Source organism: Oculina patagonica, chromosome 6, assembly GCF_052425735.1.
Source record: "Oculina patagonica isolate OP01 chromosome 6, crgOcupat, whole genome shotgun sequence".
Lineage (NCBI taxonomy): Eukaryota > Metazoa > Cnidaria > Anthozoa > Scleractinia > Oculinidae > Oculina > Oculina patagonica.
In genome coordinates this window covers 770,926-785,506 of record NC_135763.1, presented here as the reverse complement: position 1 = coordinate 785,506, position 14,581 = coordinate 770,926, and the positions used below count along the sequence as shown (strand labels likewise).

The window sequence follows — 14,581 nt, the reverse complement described above, 5'->3', positions numbered from 1 at the left end:
TAATGGGTTCCACACATTTGTGATTTTGTTTCCTGTATTACAAAATTAGTCCATTATTCTTGGGTTATCTGTGATCAAAGCATCCCAGGTAGGAGCAAAAAACTTGACATGACACTAAGCTCACCTTACAATAACTTTTGGCGGTTCCGTTTTTAGTTTTCTTTCTTTTTCTCCATCTTTGTCTAGTCGCCTTCCTTGTTTCAAAGTAGGAGGGCTTGGAGGTTTCTGTAAGAAAGGTGAAAATTGAAGTATAGCGGTAAACGATGACCACAATTCCTTGTCAAAAATTAAGAGACTCGGCAAAAAGACCCCTAGCCTGGGTGCCAGAGGCCTTTTTACCGAATGGTAATGAGGTTATGTTATGGGCCGCATTTTCTCACTCGAACACTCACTTGATCACTCACTGGATTCTGATATCAAACCGCAATTAATTCATCATTAAACGAGAAACGTGCTGACAGAAAGGTCCTTTAAACGCATTCAGCACATGTCAATCAGAAACAAATTATTTTTTAACCTCGTTCCAGGGTCTCTCTCTTTCAGGGAACTAAATAGAATTTCACAAAACAAATAGAAAGAGGATCATTTACACTTATCCTCTGGTGATAAAAGAGAATAGAATTCGCTCAACGAAGCCTCAGAGCATAGGCTATCAATGACCCATTCACGTAAGAAAACATTCAAAGACGCGTTTTAGTGAACACAACATTCATGCACGTTTTTGTTTCGCGTCACATCATCTTCGTGTCACGTCATCCGTTCTTGATCTTTTTGAGTCGTGCAGAAACGCGCATCTCTCCCTCAAATTTTATTCGCTGCTAAAAATAACGCTATACGTGCTGGCAGAAAAGTAAACATATTAATAACAAAACAAATTTACTTAATGCTAAAAAGGATCAAAGGTTACACTTAAATATTTTTGTGATAAAATACGGAATTCGCGCTATGAACTTCATATAGTTACGCTTAAACTGTTATAAAAAATTATTACGCTCGCCTTGTGACGTGGTTTAGTCAACACAACATCCACGGCACGTTTTTGTTTCGCGTCACGTCACCTCGTGTCACGTCATCCGTTTTTTCGACTTTTTTGCTTGTTTACAAGCGAAAGTAGGAGAATAACAGTTATGTTAGGGAAAATTTCACATTCTTGTAAACTCTCAAGGGATTTTTTTAATTTCTCAAGGGACTGTTTTAATTTCTCAAGGGATTACTTTCAGCTGTGGGTGATCACTTGCGATCTCGTGGAAAAAACGTGACTTGTCACATTTACAAACGTTATATAACAATTTTAAAAGTGACATGTCAGCTTTCTTATCTCAACGCACGTGTGTCTGAAAGGCGATCTATAAAAAGCGTCGCACAAACAATGGATTGCGTAACTAACGCTAAAACACGAATAACTAATCACTAGCACTTACATCGTTTAAAAAATTACAAACGTCAAAAATAAACCATACCAAAAAAACTCGCTCTTTTCAAAGATATTTTTGAAGTTAAAACAAATGCAAGAGATGGGGGCTTCTTTTAGCTTAGGAGCGGTTAAAAATTAGGCCAAATTTGGTCGCTACAAGCGCCATTCTATTTCGTCATCAGCCTAGGTCGTTAGGGGCGTGACCTCTCGTTGACAGCAATGTTGCATGAATCGGCTTTACAACATGCGATCTTATCGACGCAGTTCGAGTGGAATTTCAGTCAAAGACAGCAAAATTCTTTCGTATTTCATCTTCAAATATAATTCGAAAGCATTCATTGTATATATGGCTTTTGTTAAATCCTTCTTAAGCCCACGAAGAAGCTGTCTTGATATCCGACCCTCGCAGAGCCTAGACAAAACGCAGCTTGAGTGTATCGATTTGTTTACGCCGCAATTATATGCGCAATGTTTTCTCCGACAGTAGTCGGAAATATCTGTATTTTTGTTCGTGCTTTTTCGTCGCAAAAACAAAGCGTCGAACGCATATTTTGTTGTTTCATTTGCTAATTTCGCTGCCGTAATCGACTGCCTCGAAAGGTCCTTGCAATTTTAAAGTATAGAATTGTCAGATCTCGGTGAAATTTGCACTGTTTATTTGTGTAATGTTGAGAAATATGTGTATAAATACCCGGCGCAGACGAGCCATTTTTGATAAAATTATATGGCTGCATTTCCTCCGCGAAGATAGGAAATTGTTAAACTAAACTACAAAGCAACTGTAATGATAAGTTCGAAGAACAATGCACAGGATAAACCTTCGACTCATACTTCATGCAAAAAAGTCGGTATCTCGAAGAGACTTTGATTCATCTTTTGGAGTCGAGCAGATACACGAAGTGTTCGGGCGTATCTTTTCTCTCAAATTTTTTCCGCTGCTCAAAAATAACGCTATACGTGCTGACAGAAAAGTAAACATATTCACAAAACAAATTTACTTAATGCTTAAAAGGATCAAAGGTAATACACTAACCGGTAAATATTTTGGTCGTGAAAACTGAATAGCGCTACGACCCCTGCGAGCACGAGCCATCAATGACGCAACTCACGTGGAAAAATAAAGCAAAGTGAGATTGTTTTACTTTATTGGACACTTATTTAGAAAAAATGCGGAGGTCGGCACTTCATTCATCGAATTACCATGAGGTTGCTCGAAGAGCCTTTGATTGACATCGAAAGGACTGTTTGGAACTTGAACTGAACTCCATGTGACGTTGACGACAAACTTTTCATTTTTTTTTTTTTGCGGGAAAGACACAATTTGTGACCGGCGAAGCCACGCCACGATTGCCGCTGACAAATAGTGTCTTTTCTGCAAAAAAGAGAAAGAAAAAAGCCTCTGCCACCCAGGGTTAAAGCCGACCCCGGGACATAAATTACTATGGAGCAGCCAGTGGTACCAAAATAATACAGAAAGCCCAACCTACCAACTTGGGAACTGGTCTGGGCAGAGCTTCCTGATTGTGAGGCGGTCTGCTAGGTGTAGTAGCAGCTGCTGCCAAAAAAGATACAAGGATAAGTGGAGACTAAACATTGATCAGAATCTTACATCTCATCAGAATGTCAATGTAAACACAGCTATACAGGTTATGAGAATTAAGTAATTGAACACCAGTGAAGGGTTGTAATCAAGATGCACAGACACAAGGAGGATTCGTTTGTTGGTATCTGGCAAGTGAAGACTGAGGTCAGTTCCTCGTCTTCCTAGCTGATTGCCGAGCAAAAAAAAAGAAATGAGAAAAAAAAATTCTCTTCTGTGTTTTGCTTCTCACTTAGACAAGGTACCTGACAAAAAAGTATAGACAAAATGAACCCTGAAAATATCCTCAATTACGATCGAGAAATGATCAGAGAAAGAGTAAGCAGTGTCAATGGATTCTAACCCATCTTACCTTCACTGGGAGGTTTCTGAGCAGGTGGAGGTTGCGACCAGACTACCTCCTGAAACAGGAAAAACACAAACAAAATAAACAAAACATCAAGGCTTCATTGGTTTCTCAGGAGATGTGCAACACCAGGGTTCAACTGTATGTAAGCAGTGGTGAGCTGTCTATGTTTCATGTTAAAAAGAAAAAGTTATACAAAAGAGGATTCCTTTGGTAAAAGAAATGACAACGTTTCTAATTTAAAAAATTTTTCTGTTGCGCAAAGTGACTAAGAGTATTTGTTTGTGAGATGCAGTTGAATTACTACAAATTTATGTCACAAGAAAAAAATGATCAAGAAGTCTTACACGAGAATGGTCCAGTGAAAATGATCTTCTGTGCTGTCCAGGACGAGGGGATGAACCTCTTCTTCTTTCTCCCTGTGATTCTACAAAACTCTCAAATCTGCTGAAGTCAGCAAAATCTTCCTGCTTCTCTACTTTAGTATGATTCTCTTCTATTTTCTCTTTGCTTCCGGTGGAACTCTCATCTTTGTGCCTTGGTGTTGATGGTTCACTCTTTGCTGGAGGTACACTGTCACCAGTCTAAAAACAAATAATTCCAAGCGTATTTGTTATAATGCAGTGGGTGGGGTGTCAATTGGTTCAAGGCACATGTTCTGGGTAGTGTATGAAATGAATTGTGCTTATTGCCTTAAGTAACAGTCAGGTTGAAATGTTTATAATCACAAGGATTGTCAGGGCCAAAATGCCTATCAGTGATTAAATGCCTATATGCAACTGCCGGTATCCTCGTAAGATATGCTAGGCAGCCAGGTTACAAACACTTTATGACATTTTGTCAGGCCGCATCAAATCGACAGCACCTTTTTTCTCCTGCATGAGCGTAGATTGGGAAACTTACCCAACAACATGACATCTGGGCTAATAGCGTGCTTAAATATCTTAAAATCTAGTTGGCAGGAATTTAGGGTTAATCTGTATTCAAACTTTGCCTACTGGTTGTGCATCTTACGGGAACTTTACCAACATCTGCATTTTTTATTATTTTACACACATGAGTGGGTGGATAGAAGCACAGGGTGTTCATTAGGCATCGGAGATCGGAGAATTCTCCGGCTAAATTTCAAAGGCCTGTACCTATTTTTTTATAAGATGCGTAACCTTTAAAAATCATCCTCCGGTTACTTTACACTATTCTCCTCCTATTACAATTCTTAATGAAAACCCTGGAAGCACTAGACACTGTCAGAATAACATTCACATACCTGACTTGAAAAGCTTGAAGATGAAGATGGTGGTGTACCTAAACACACAAAAACATTAAAGATAAGTAATTAATATTATTAACCATTGTAGTCACTATCTGTCTTCTCATTGGCTAAGAGCCTACAGCTAAATCTGGGAATCAGCGCAACCTACAGACTAATCTGTTGGCGGCAGTTTATTGAATAATCTGTAGGTTGGGTGCAATGCATGATTTCCAGAGCAATTTCAAGTTCATGTATGGTGAGTGGCATCTTGCATACAGCAAAGTAAAAACATGGCTACAAATCGATTCCCTTCTTCAACCGAGCAAGAAATTAAAAAATGCTGGATGATAAAGGCTCAGAAAACACAAAAAGATCGACAAAAGTTGCGAAGGAACTGTTCCACAAACACCTTGAGGTGAAAAACATTCAGGAGCCGGACATTAAAAAGGGATTAATTAGCGCAAGTGTTGAAATCGTTTGTCATTATTTTCTTTAAAACAAAACATCTGTATAAACTTTATGCTGAGGTTTGAGATAAGAGGATAATGGGTTAGTGTCAACACTCTCATGATAAAAATTAATGTCCACTAAAAAAGAAACCCATTTCACCTTGTAATTCAATTTTAACTAGTACATGGCTGAAACAAATCACTGTACCTCTATTTTCCTTGGCCTTTGTAGCAAAGAGCTTGTTGAGATCCAACGAAGAGGACCTTGAGTGACCTTTCTTGTTTCTAGGTGGTGGGGGTGGGGGATCCTTTTTTCCTTCTGAAGACACAGAGCTCGGACCCTCTTCATCCACTGGTGTTGAAGGCAAACTAGACTCATTTTTATTATTAATTTTTACATCTCCAGTTGACCTTGGTCTCTCCCCACTTCTCCTGTTTACTCGATACACTACTTCTTCCTTGCCATCATCTTCCTTTGGCCTTTCTTCCTCCTCTTCCTCCTGTGCTAGAGGCGGAGGAGAGGGAGTCTTTAATCCATCAGGTGAAAGCGGTGACGTGGGAGTGTCCTCTTCAGGTGACGACGGAGGTGATGACGAAGGTCCATGTCCTTGATAGATGAACTTACTGGTGGGTGTCCAGCCTTCACGGGCTTGTTTTCCTGAAGGTGGTGGCAGCAGCTGACCAGGACGAGCATCAAGCAGGCTCGGTTTGATCACTGCTCTTGGTCTTGCTATCTCAATCTCTGCCGTTACTGCTTGGCTAGGACTGGTTGGCCCAGTCTGCAGTGCTTCAGCTTGCTGGGCAGGAGATTGAGGCATGACAATATGAAGAGGATTCACAGGTTTGGGACCAGCAAGATTGGTATTCCTGTGTGCAGGTCCATCTGTAGCTGAGTCTTCTAATGAAGTTGGATCAGAAAGCGATCTGGGCCTTGCAGCAGTGTCTTCATCTCCTTGAATGTCACCTCTTTGTGGTATGGGTTGGACAACGGAGTGCTACAATAATAACACACAGTTGATAACATTGATCATCATATGTACAGTCAAACTACTTCTTATGGACACCCCTATAATATGGAGACCTCTCTTATAGGGGCAGTTGACTCGCTCTGAAAACGACTCACATTAACTCTATTATAATACAGACACCCTTCCCTGACCCTTTGGTGTCCATATTTATGAGGCTTGACTGTACCTACAGATAGCAAATATGACAACAAGAAAATGCACCATGACTTTTACAGGCCTGTGTAAATATATATTCTTGAAATTTGATGACTTTTGTGAATTTTTTCTAGATACTTTTTCCATTACAGCATAGACAAATTTCTAGTCATCCATCACCAGATCGTCCTCCCCACATAGGGAATGAGGTCAGAAAACTGTAATCAAAACTTTTCTGGAATTTTTCCAGATTTCCAGCTTTCAAGCTCTCTTTGATTTTCCTTATACACTGTTTTAGATTCCTGGGGTCAGTTGTTCAAAGGGCAGATATAGCGCTTTCCACCGGATAAATTGCTGTCTGGTGGATAACTGCTGACAAAACAAACTATTCTATCCACTGGATCTAGTGTATAGTGTTCAGAGGCGTTCCCAGCCTTTTTTTTGTTTGTAAGCCCTGGCGTGGCATAATTCAGAATATTGGCAATATGGGCGCAAGAGCGCCCATTTGGAGCGACGAAGTCGCGACTTACTAGGGGGGTCGGCGGGCATGCCCCCCCGGAAAATTTTGAAAATTTAAGTACTCTGAGATGCAATCTGGTGCAATCTGGATGCTTAAATTTGGCAAATGCCAGGATTCCATATTGAACAAGAAATAATAAATATTAAACAAAATGCAGCTGTGGTCAAAGAAGTAACGAGAACGTCATAAAACAATAGGTTTAATTAGCAAATCTGCACGTGCATCATGCATTTTGGTACATTTCTTTGCCGTTCTCTGCAAAACAACAACGTCAAATGACCAAATTCAAGGTTTAAAAGAGAACAGTTTTGGGTCTCGAGAGCGAGTTGTGATCCAGTAATGCTCTTGTAAATACGCCTTTCAACAAGTCTACACTAAGTCGTGAATCGTTCTAATACAACTTAAAAAAATTATTATACTGTCCGAACGACTTGTAAGCCGGTGCTTATTTGCTTAAAGGCAGGTACGTGCCTGGTGTTATCCACCCTATTGATAAACTTGCCATGGCCAGTTTGTGAAAGTTGACATGTCAATTCTGTGCCTGTCATTTTTAAATCTTGATTGGTCCAATTAAATCGATTTCATCATGGTTCTTGGTTACAAAATGATCTACATAACCGTAAAAAATAATCATGACAACATAGTCAGAATGTCAAGTCACTTACTGCCTTCTTCCTTACAGCAGAGTTGCTAAAGTTAGCAGGTGGCGAAGTAGCATCGTGACTGTGAGAACCACTAAAATGATACCAGTGCTGTGCAGACAGACAGACAAACAAGTGCAAGACAGTGGGTGCAGTGCTTGGTGATATCACAATCATGTATTTGTTATGCAGTGCAGTGCTTAATTATTACAAGCAGAACTGAATAAGTCATCTTTACAAAACCAATAGTAAACTACTGACAAATAGCTTAACACAAATTAAGTCTCTACTGCCTTGAGTAAACACACATTATGCTCAATTACTTCCCTGCCCAAGCCAGGGCATCTGAGAGTTGACTGAAAAATTCTCGAGTGGTTACGGGTAATTGTTCCTTGTGTAAAAATTCAACACCAGTGACAACCAATTAAAAGCAATACACAGCTCTTTGCAAAGCTACAGGTTGTATGCTATCAATATGGCATTTTTCATGTCAAATCACAGATTAATATTTCTCTTGAACAGAAAAAGAATTGAGTCAACCAATATATTGCATTCTTCTAAGGATGCATCGCCAAGGAAACACAAGGGAGTTTATATAAACTTCAGCATGCATCTGGCAATTAACAGGATCCATTAAGTTTACCCATCAGTGCCAGATATACAGGATCCATTAAGTTTACCCATCAGTGCCAGATATATGGCAGAAGTTTCATCATCAACTCTCTCACAAAGCAATGCTGGTCATGCTGGCACACATTATGAATGACAAATTACAATTATTTTAATGTACTTAATAAAATTAATTGTTGAATGAGTACCTTCAGATGATGTTTGCTATTAAATGAAGAAGCATCATGCATAATTTGAGCCCAGATTTTTGAAACTAGATCTCAATTACATTTGACATTCCACCGAGAAAGTGACACTTTATATGGAGGCTTACCTCTGGAGAAGAAACCCTCTCTCTCACTTCATTTTCTACATTTTCCACTTTTTGTTGTGAAGTTTCAAGTGGATGTATACCCACTGGAAAACAAAAACAAAAACAAAAACAAATTAAAACATTTCCAGAGGCTGTTGTTTTTGGATATTCAGACTGTGTTATTATGGTGTACTTCTTTGGCATGCCAACGTAGCAGCTGCAAAATGATACAAAAAGTTAATAACATAAATTTACTCAAAATATCATTGGTTTTCAAAATATTGCTGATCAGGCATCCCAGTTATTTTCAGTCACTTAACATACTTCATATCCACACACACACACTTCCAACTTCACACCCGCTTTCAGTGTAACATACATAGCTATCTTTCTACATCCATCTTCCGTCTTTTGATTTGCTACAGGTTTGAAATTAGCCAATCAATTCCGATGCATACCGGTGTTGGTTTCATGCAAATGAGCCCACAAGTTAAGAAGGCCATGCTATCAGACTGTGATTGGCGGATTTTAGATCCGTCTTGTTTGTTTAGGACGTCAAAAGATGGATTTAGATAGAAAGTCACTATGCACGTAACACTGAAAGCAGGTGTAATAGCATTGCATTAATCTGGTTTAGTTGGACATTAAGTCTCACGAATAACTGTTACTTCAGCCTTGTGTTTGCATCAACCAGTCTAAACACAGAGCCTTACTCAGTACAGCCAAATCCTGATAGCTCAAACCCCTTTTTTAGCCTCAATATCTGCAACACCCCATCAACCTGGACCTTTGTCAATTCCTCTCGAAGGTTCAGGTTATCGGGATTCAACTGCATTGCTATTTAACATTGTACCTCCAGCTTCCTTCTTCACTGGTAACAAGACAGCAGGCAAAGTTGATGGCAACTCCAAGCCATGCCGCAGTGCTACCACAAGATGCATCGCAATACAGAACTCATCTAAATTAAGAGCATTATCCTTGTTTATGTCTGACAGTTGCCTGGAAGAAAAAGAGCCGAAAATAACTATAAATTATTGTTTCACACCTGGCGTTAATAAAACTATTTAATTCCCAAATGAACAACAGCCACAATAATTGCTAGAACTCACCATATTTTGGACAGCACCTCGACTGGTAAGCTAGACTTCATGAAAGTCCCTTGCTCTAGGACCTGAAAAATTAAAAGTAAATGATGGAGGAATAAAATAAATCTGTGACTACATGTACATGTTGGGCTAGGTCACAGTTTTTTAGGTTATTCTATTCGGGTTTGGTGGGTTTTTTCTGTTCTCACTGCTTGCCCTTTACATTTTATTCTGTATGTTATTATCCTCTTTTAGAATTCCGGTTGATCTGTAGTCTCACTTATCGTCCTTATGTCTTTATCTCTCTTATCCCATTTTTTATTTATTTATGTATTTTCTACTTTTCTCTTCACTACTATACTCTTTACTCTTACCTCGACTTCTATCTTATCTCTCAAGTCAAACTTCCTCTCTACTACACATTACATTTTTTCAACTCGACGCAATCGTGTACCCAACTGTTGTATCCTACTCGCTGGACACCACTTGAATCTGCTTTACTATTATGACTCTACTCCCGCATCTACGTCATGTACGCTACTTACTGTTACTGTATCTTTCTCTCTCTATCCTCTAACGTTCGTGGACTGGTCTCCTCTCACTTCTATTGTCTCCGCCATGCTACTGTACGTTTATATAAGCTTATGTGACTGTTCTCTCTCTCCACTCGACTCAACTGTACTCTACTTACTGTACTCTACTTGCTCTAGTCTACTATACTTTTCGGTCTCAACTTACGCTCTCTCTCCCTCTCTCTACTCTAGTTTTTCGTCTTCTTCTCGCTGCTCTACTCACTCCTCCACTCTGCTATATTTGTCGGTATCTCTTAGCTACTCACTCATACTACTCACTATTCCTGACTTTCCCTCTATCACTTACTCTCTCTAATCTACTCACTCACTCCTTCTCCCTACTCTCCACTCACTCACTCACTCACTCACTACGGCCCTATTTTATTCTAAACTTTACGTAAGCATACGTTTATAACTTACTTCTAGGGCCCTACGTTTTCATTCCAAACTTTACGCTTTACGGCTCTACCTTTTCATTCTTAACTTTACACTTCTACGGCCCTACGTTTTCATTGTTGACTTTACACTTCTACGGCTCTACGTTTTCAATATTCTAAATTTAACTTCTACGGCCCTACGTTTTCATTCTAAACTTTACACTTCTACGGCCCTACGTTTTCATTCTAAACTTGACACTTCTAAAGCCCTAAGTTTTCATTTAAATTTACGCATTTATGGCCCTACGTTTTCATTCTTAATTTACACTTCTACGGCCCTACGTCTTCATTCTAGACTTAACACTTCTAAAGCCCTAAGTTTTCATTCTAAACTTTACACTTCTACGGCCCTACGTTTTCATTCTAAACTTTACACTTTTAAAGCCCTAAGTTTTCATTCTAAATTTACGCATTTACGGCTCTGCGATTTATTCTAAACTTTACACTTCTACGGCCCTACGTTTTCATTCTAACTTTACACTTTTAAGCCTAAGTTTTATCTTTTACATCTAGGCCTACGTCTTCATTCTAGACTTAAACTTCTACGGCCCTACGTTTTATTCTAAACTTTAACTTCTCGGCCCTACGTTCTTTCTAACTTGACACTTCTGCCCTATTCTTACGCATAGGCCTTCCTTTTACACTTCTAAGGCCCTACGTTTTTATTCTCCTTCTGGCCTTCTCTGCTTGCTTCTGCCCTAAGTTTTATTCTTTTACGCTTTACGGCCCTACGTTTTCATTCTATTTATCTGGCCCTAGTTTTTATTCTAATGACACTTCTAGAGCCCTAAGTTTATCTTGACTTCGCCCTAATTTTCTGTGGCCCTACTTTTTCTTTTACTCTAGGCCCTATATTCTAAGCTCGGCCCTAATTTTCTCTTGAACTCTGCCTATTTACTATTACGCTTCCCCTACGTTTTCTCTTACTTCTACGGCTCTACGTTTTCTTTCTAAGCCTAAGTTTTATATAACTGCCTACTCTTAGCTTAACACTTCTCGGCTCTACTTTTTCTAACTTACACTCGCCCTACTCTTCATCTAGCCTCTCGGCTCTACTCTTCTAATTTACACTTCTACGGCCTTACGTCTCATTCTAGATGAACTTCAAGGCCTATCTAATTTACGCATTTACGGCCTTACGTTTTCATTCTAAACTTTACACTTCTACGGCCCTACGTTTTCATTCTAAATTGAACTTCTAGCCCTAAGTTTTAATCTAATTTACGCATTTACGGCCCTACGTTTTCATTCTTAACTTTACACTTCTACGGCCCTACTTTTCTTCTTACACTTCTCGGCTCTACTTTTATTCTAAACTTTAATTTTACGGCCCTACGTTTTCATTCTAAACTTTACACTTTTACGGCCCTACGTTTTCATTCTTAACTTTACACTTCTACGGCCCTACGTCTTCATTCTAGACTTGACACTTCTAAAGCCCTACGTCTTCATTCTAGACTTAACACCCGGGGGGAGTACTTGAAGTTTTATACGGGGAGGCTCCGCCCGGAGATCCAACCCCTTACCCTTTTATATACCATTTTGATAGAAAAGGTACCCCTTTTGTATACCTTTTATTGCAAAAAGGCACCCCTTTCATTTACCTACACGACATCACATTTACCTGTAACGGGAAGTTTTCTTGTCATTTTTATGTAGCGCTTAATAAATTAAGACGATACAGCCAAAAGTTGCGTCTGCTCGAAATATTTATTGTAAGGCCTTTTAAAATATCATTATGGCAGATTTCCCTACCCTTTCATATACCTAAATGTGTGAAATCCCTACCCTTTTATATACCTGGAGCCTGAAAAAGGAACCCCTTTCGGGCGGAGCCTCCCCGTATAGGCCATTATAGAGAGCACCCCCCCCCCCCCGGGACTTAACACTTCTACGGCTCTACGTTTTCATTCTAAACTTTACACTTCTGCGGCCCTAAGTTTTCATTCTAAACTTTACACTTTTACGGCTCTACGTTTTCGTTCTAAACTTTATACTTTTACGGCCCTACGTTTTCATTCTGAACTTTACACTTCTACGGCTCTACGTTTTCATTCTAAACTTTACACTTCTACGGCTTTACGTTTTCATTCTACACTTTAGTGCATTTCATTCTTAACTCTACACTTCTATGGCCCTACATTTTAAGTCTTAACTTTACACTTTACACTTCTACGGCCCTACGCCGGTTTTCCTGCTAAACTTTACGCTTTTACGGCCCTACGAGTCGTGTCGAGTCGAGTCGAGATGGAGTAGAGTAGAGTGGTGTAGAGTACAGAAGTATAGAGTAGTGTCGAGTAGAGTAGAGTCGAGAAGAGTAGCGTATAGTAGAGTCGAGTAGAGTCGAGTCGAGGTGGAGTAGAGTAGTAGTTGAGTCGAGTCGAGTCGAGGTGGAGTAGAGTGGTGTAGTGTACAGTTGTATAGAGTAGAGTAGAGTAGAGTAGAGTCGAATCGAGTCGAGTAGAGTAGAGGTGAAGTAGAGTAGAGTGGTGTAGAGTACAGTAGTATAATGTAGAGTTGAGTAGAGTAGAGTCGAGTCCAGCCCAGTCCAGTGGAGGTGGAGTCGAGTCCAGTCTAGGCTTTGATTGGCCGGTCGAGTTAGTCGAGGCAGAAAAAACTCCACCAAAATATCGTATCCAATTTTGGGACACATTTGTATTTCTATTTTTTTTTGGTTAATTACAAGCTCTAAACTTCAAATTGGCAGAGCAAAAGTCTTTCGTTGGCAAAATCACGGCAACTAAACAAAGAATAGATTTTTTTTGAGCAAGGCAAATGACACTTTCATGCAAACTGAGGAAAACTTGAAAAAAGTTAGGCCAATGTGTTTCAGTTTACCCGAACACAATCTTTTTTAATCTTCTCAAATTTTGCCCATCCATACCATCCATGCCGCTTTTTGGCCTTTCTGTGTTTCTTTTGAGTTCTTCTACAGTTTTAAGCCATTGTGATGTTTCAGCTAATTCTATGACCAGTCGGTCAGTGCCGAAATTGCCTAAAATTGCGTGACATAGCCCCTTTAAAACAAAGAACATTTGATCCTATTGTCTTTAAATAAACCTGTACCTTTATCTGGAGTACTAGTTGTACCTATCGGTAAGTGCCAACAAGCGAAATACTCATGTTTGTTCATAAGAACAGATATTGAATGGTTTTTGATAGAACTATATTTGAAATGACCACTGTTATGGTAAATTGTATTTTAGTTAAAACAAAGAACATTTGTATTTTAGGTAATATGCAATAAAAGGGCTATTTCTCTGGTGTTCATAAATGACACAGGCTTGATAGCCTGCGTAGCAGGCGCCGTAGTTTCCAGCGCGCGTATTCTCGCGATCGCGCACTCTTTTAAACACACTAAAAAACGTACACAGATGTCTGCTACGCTAACTTGAACGGTCAAGGATTATTTGGAGACAAAATGACTGTTTATTCAAGTTAACATTACATTTGCCGTTAGAAGCAAACAACTTTTGACTTTCTTGTGTGTATGACATGCAGTAATTTTAGTGAGCGTCGCTTTGAATTGATGTTATTCCTACGCGGAGCGAAAATGCGTGCCAAATATAATATAAACGGTATTTGATTTGGAATAAATCATCGGTCAGAAATTACTATAAATACAATCAACACTAAAAGGAAGCATTTACCCGACTTCAGCATTCTCATAAGTCATCTATTTGAAGTCAACAGTCCGTTTTGATTTTCATGTTTCTCTCTTCGATCGTAAATCAAAGGACTCCAAAGTCGAAAGATTATTTCATCGCTTTGAAGACCTTGATCGAATATTCTGTAGGGTATTCTCTTTCGATTTATAGTTCCCTAAAGGTGTATTTATCGGTAAAGGAATGAATGACCACATTGAAAATTTTAACAGCGAGCCGCGTGGACGCCATTTTGGTCATTTGCTCTCTAGCAAGGAGTGAGAGACTGGGAACCAGTTGGGAAGAACAATACAACCCAAATATGGGGTTTACTTACACCCAAATATGGTCAAAAAAGTCCCTTACGCAGAACGTAAGATTTTCTCTGCCTATACACTCATACGCACACGGCTCTATGATTCTGCCGCCTCGACAGCCTCACCTCTTGGCTCGGCTGTCTCGTTGGCAATTAACACTATTGAGTTGTTATGATTTAGTCACTGTAACATGACAATCACTATCAATAATGTAGGTTA

At 39.4% G+C, this 14,581-nt stretch overlaps 1 protein-coding gene across 3 annotated transcripts in view; it reads right to left on the bottom strand.

The window, feature by feature from the left end:
- The window catches only part of LOC144658558 (uncharacterized), a 40,631-nt gene that overhangs the window by 1,616 nt on the left and 24,434 nt on the right, over window positions 1–14,581 (bottom strand). The window contains exons 9-16 of one of the 3 annotated variants that reach the window (XM_078518996.1): window positions 8,329–8,411; window positions 7,410–7,496; window positions 5,270–6,056; window positions 4,628–4,665; window positions 3,708–3,944; window positions 3,367–3,415; window positions 2,902–2,969; window positions 125–225 (exon numbers count right to left, since the gene is read on the bottom strand). In XM_078518996.1, the coding sequence (XP_078375122.1) occupies window positions 125–225; window positions 2,902–2,969; window positions 3,367–3,415; window positions 3,708–3,944; window positions 4,628–4,665; window positions 5,270–6,056; window positions 7,410–7,496; window positions 8,329–8,411 (1,450 nt within the window). The remainder of the gene's footprint in view (window positions 1–124; window positions 226–2,901; window positions 2,970–3,366; window positions 3,416–3,707; window positions 3,945–4,627; window positions 4,666–5,269; window positions 6,057–7,409; window positions 7,497–8,328; window positions 8,412–14,581) is intronic. The other 2 variants (XM_078518997.1, XM_078518998.1) reach the window with 2 other exon arrangements.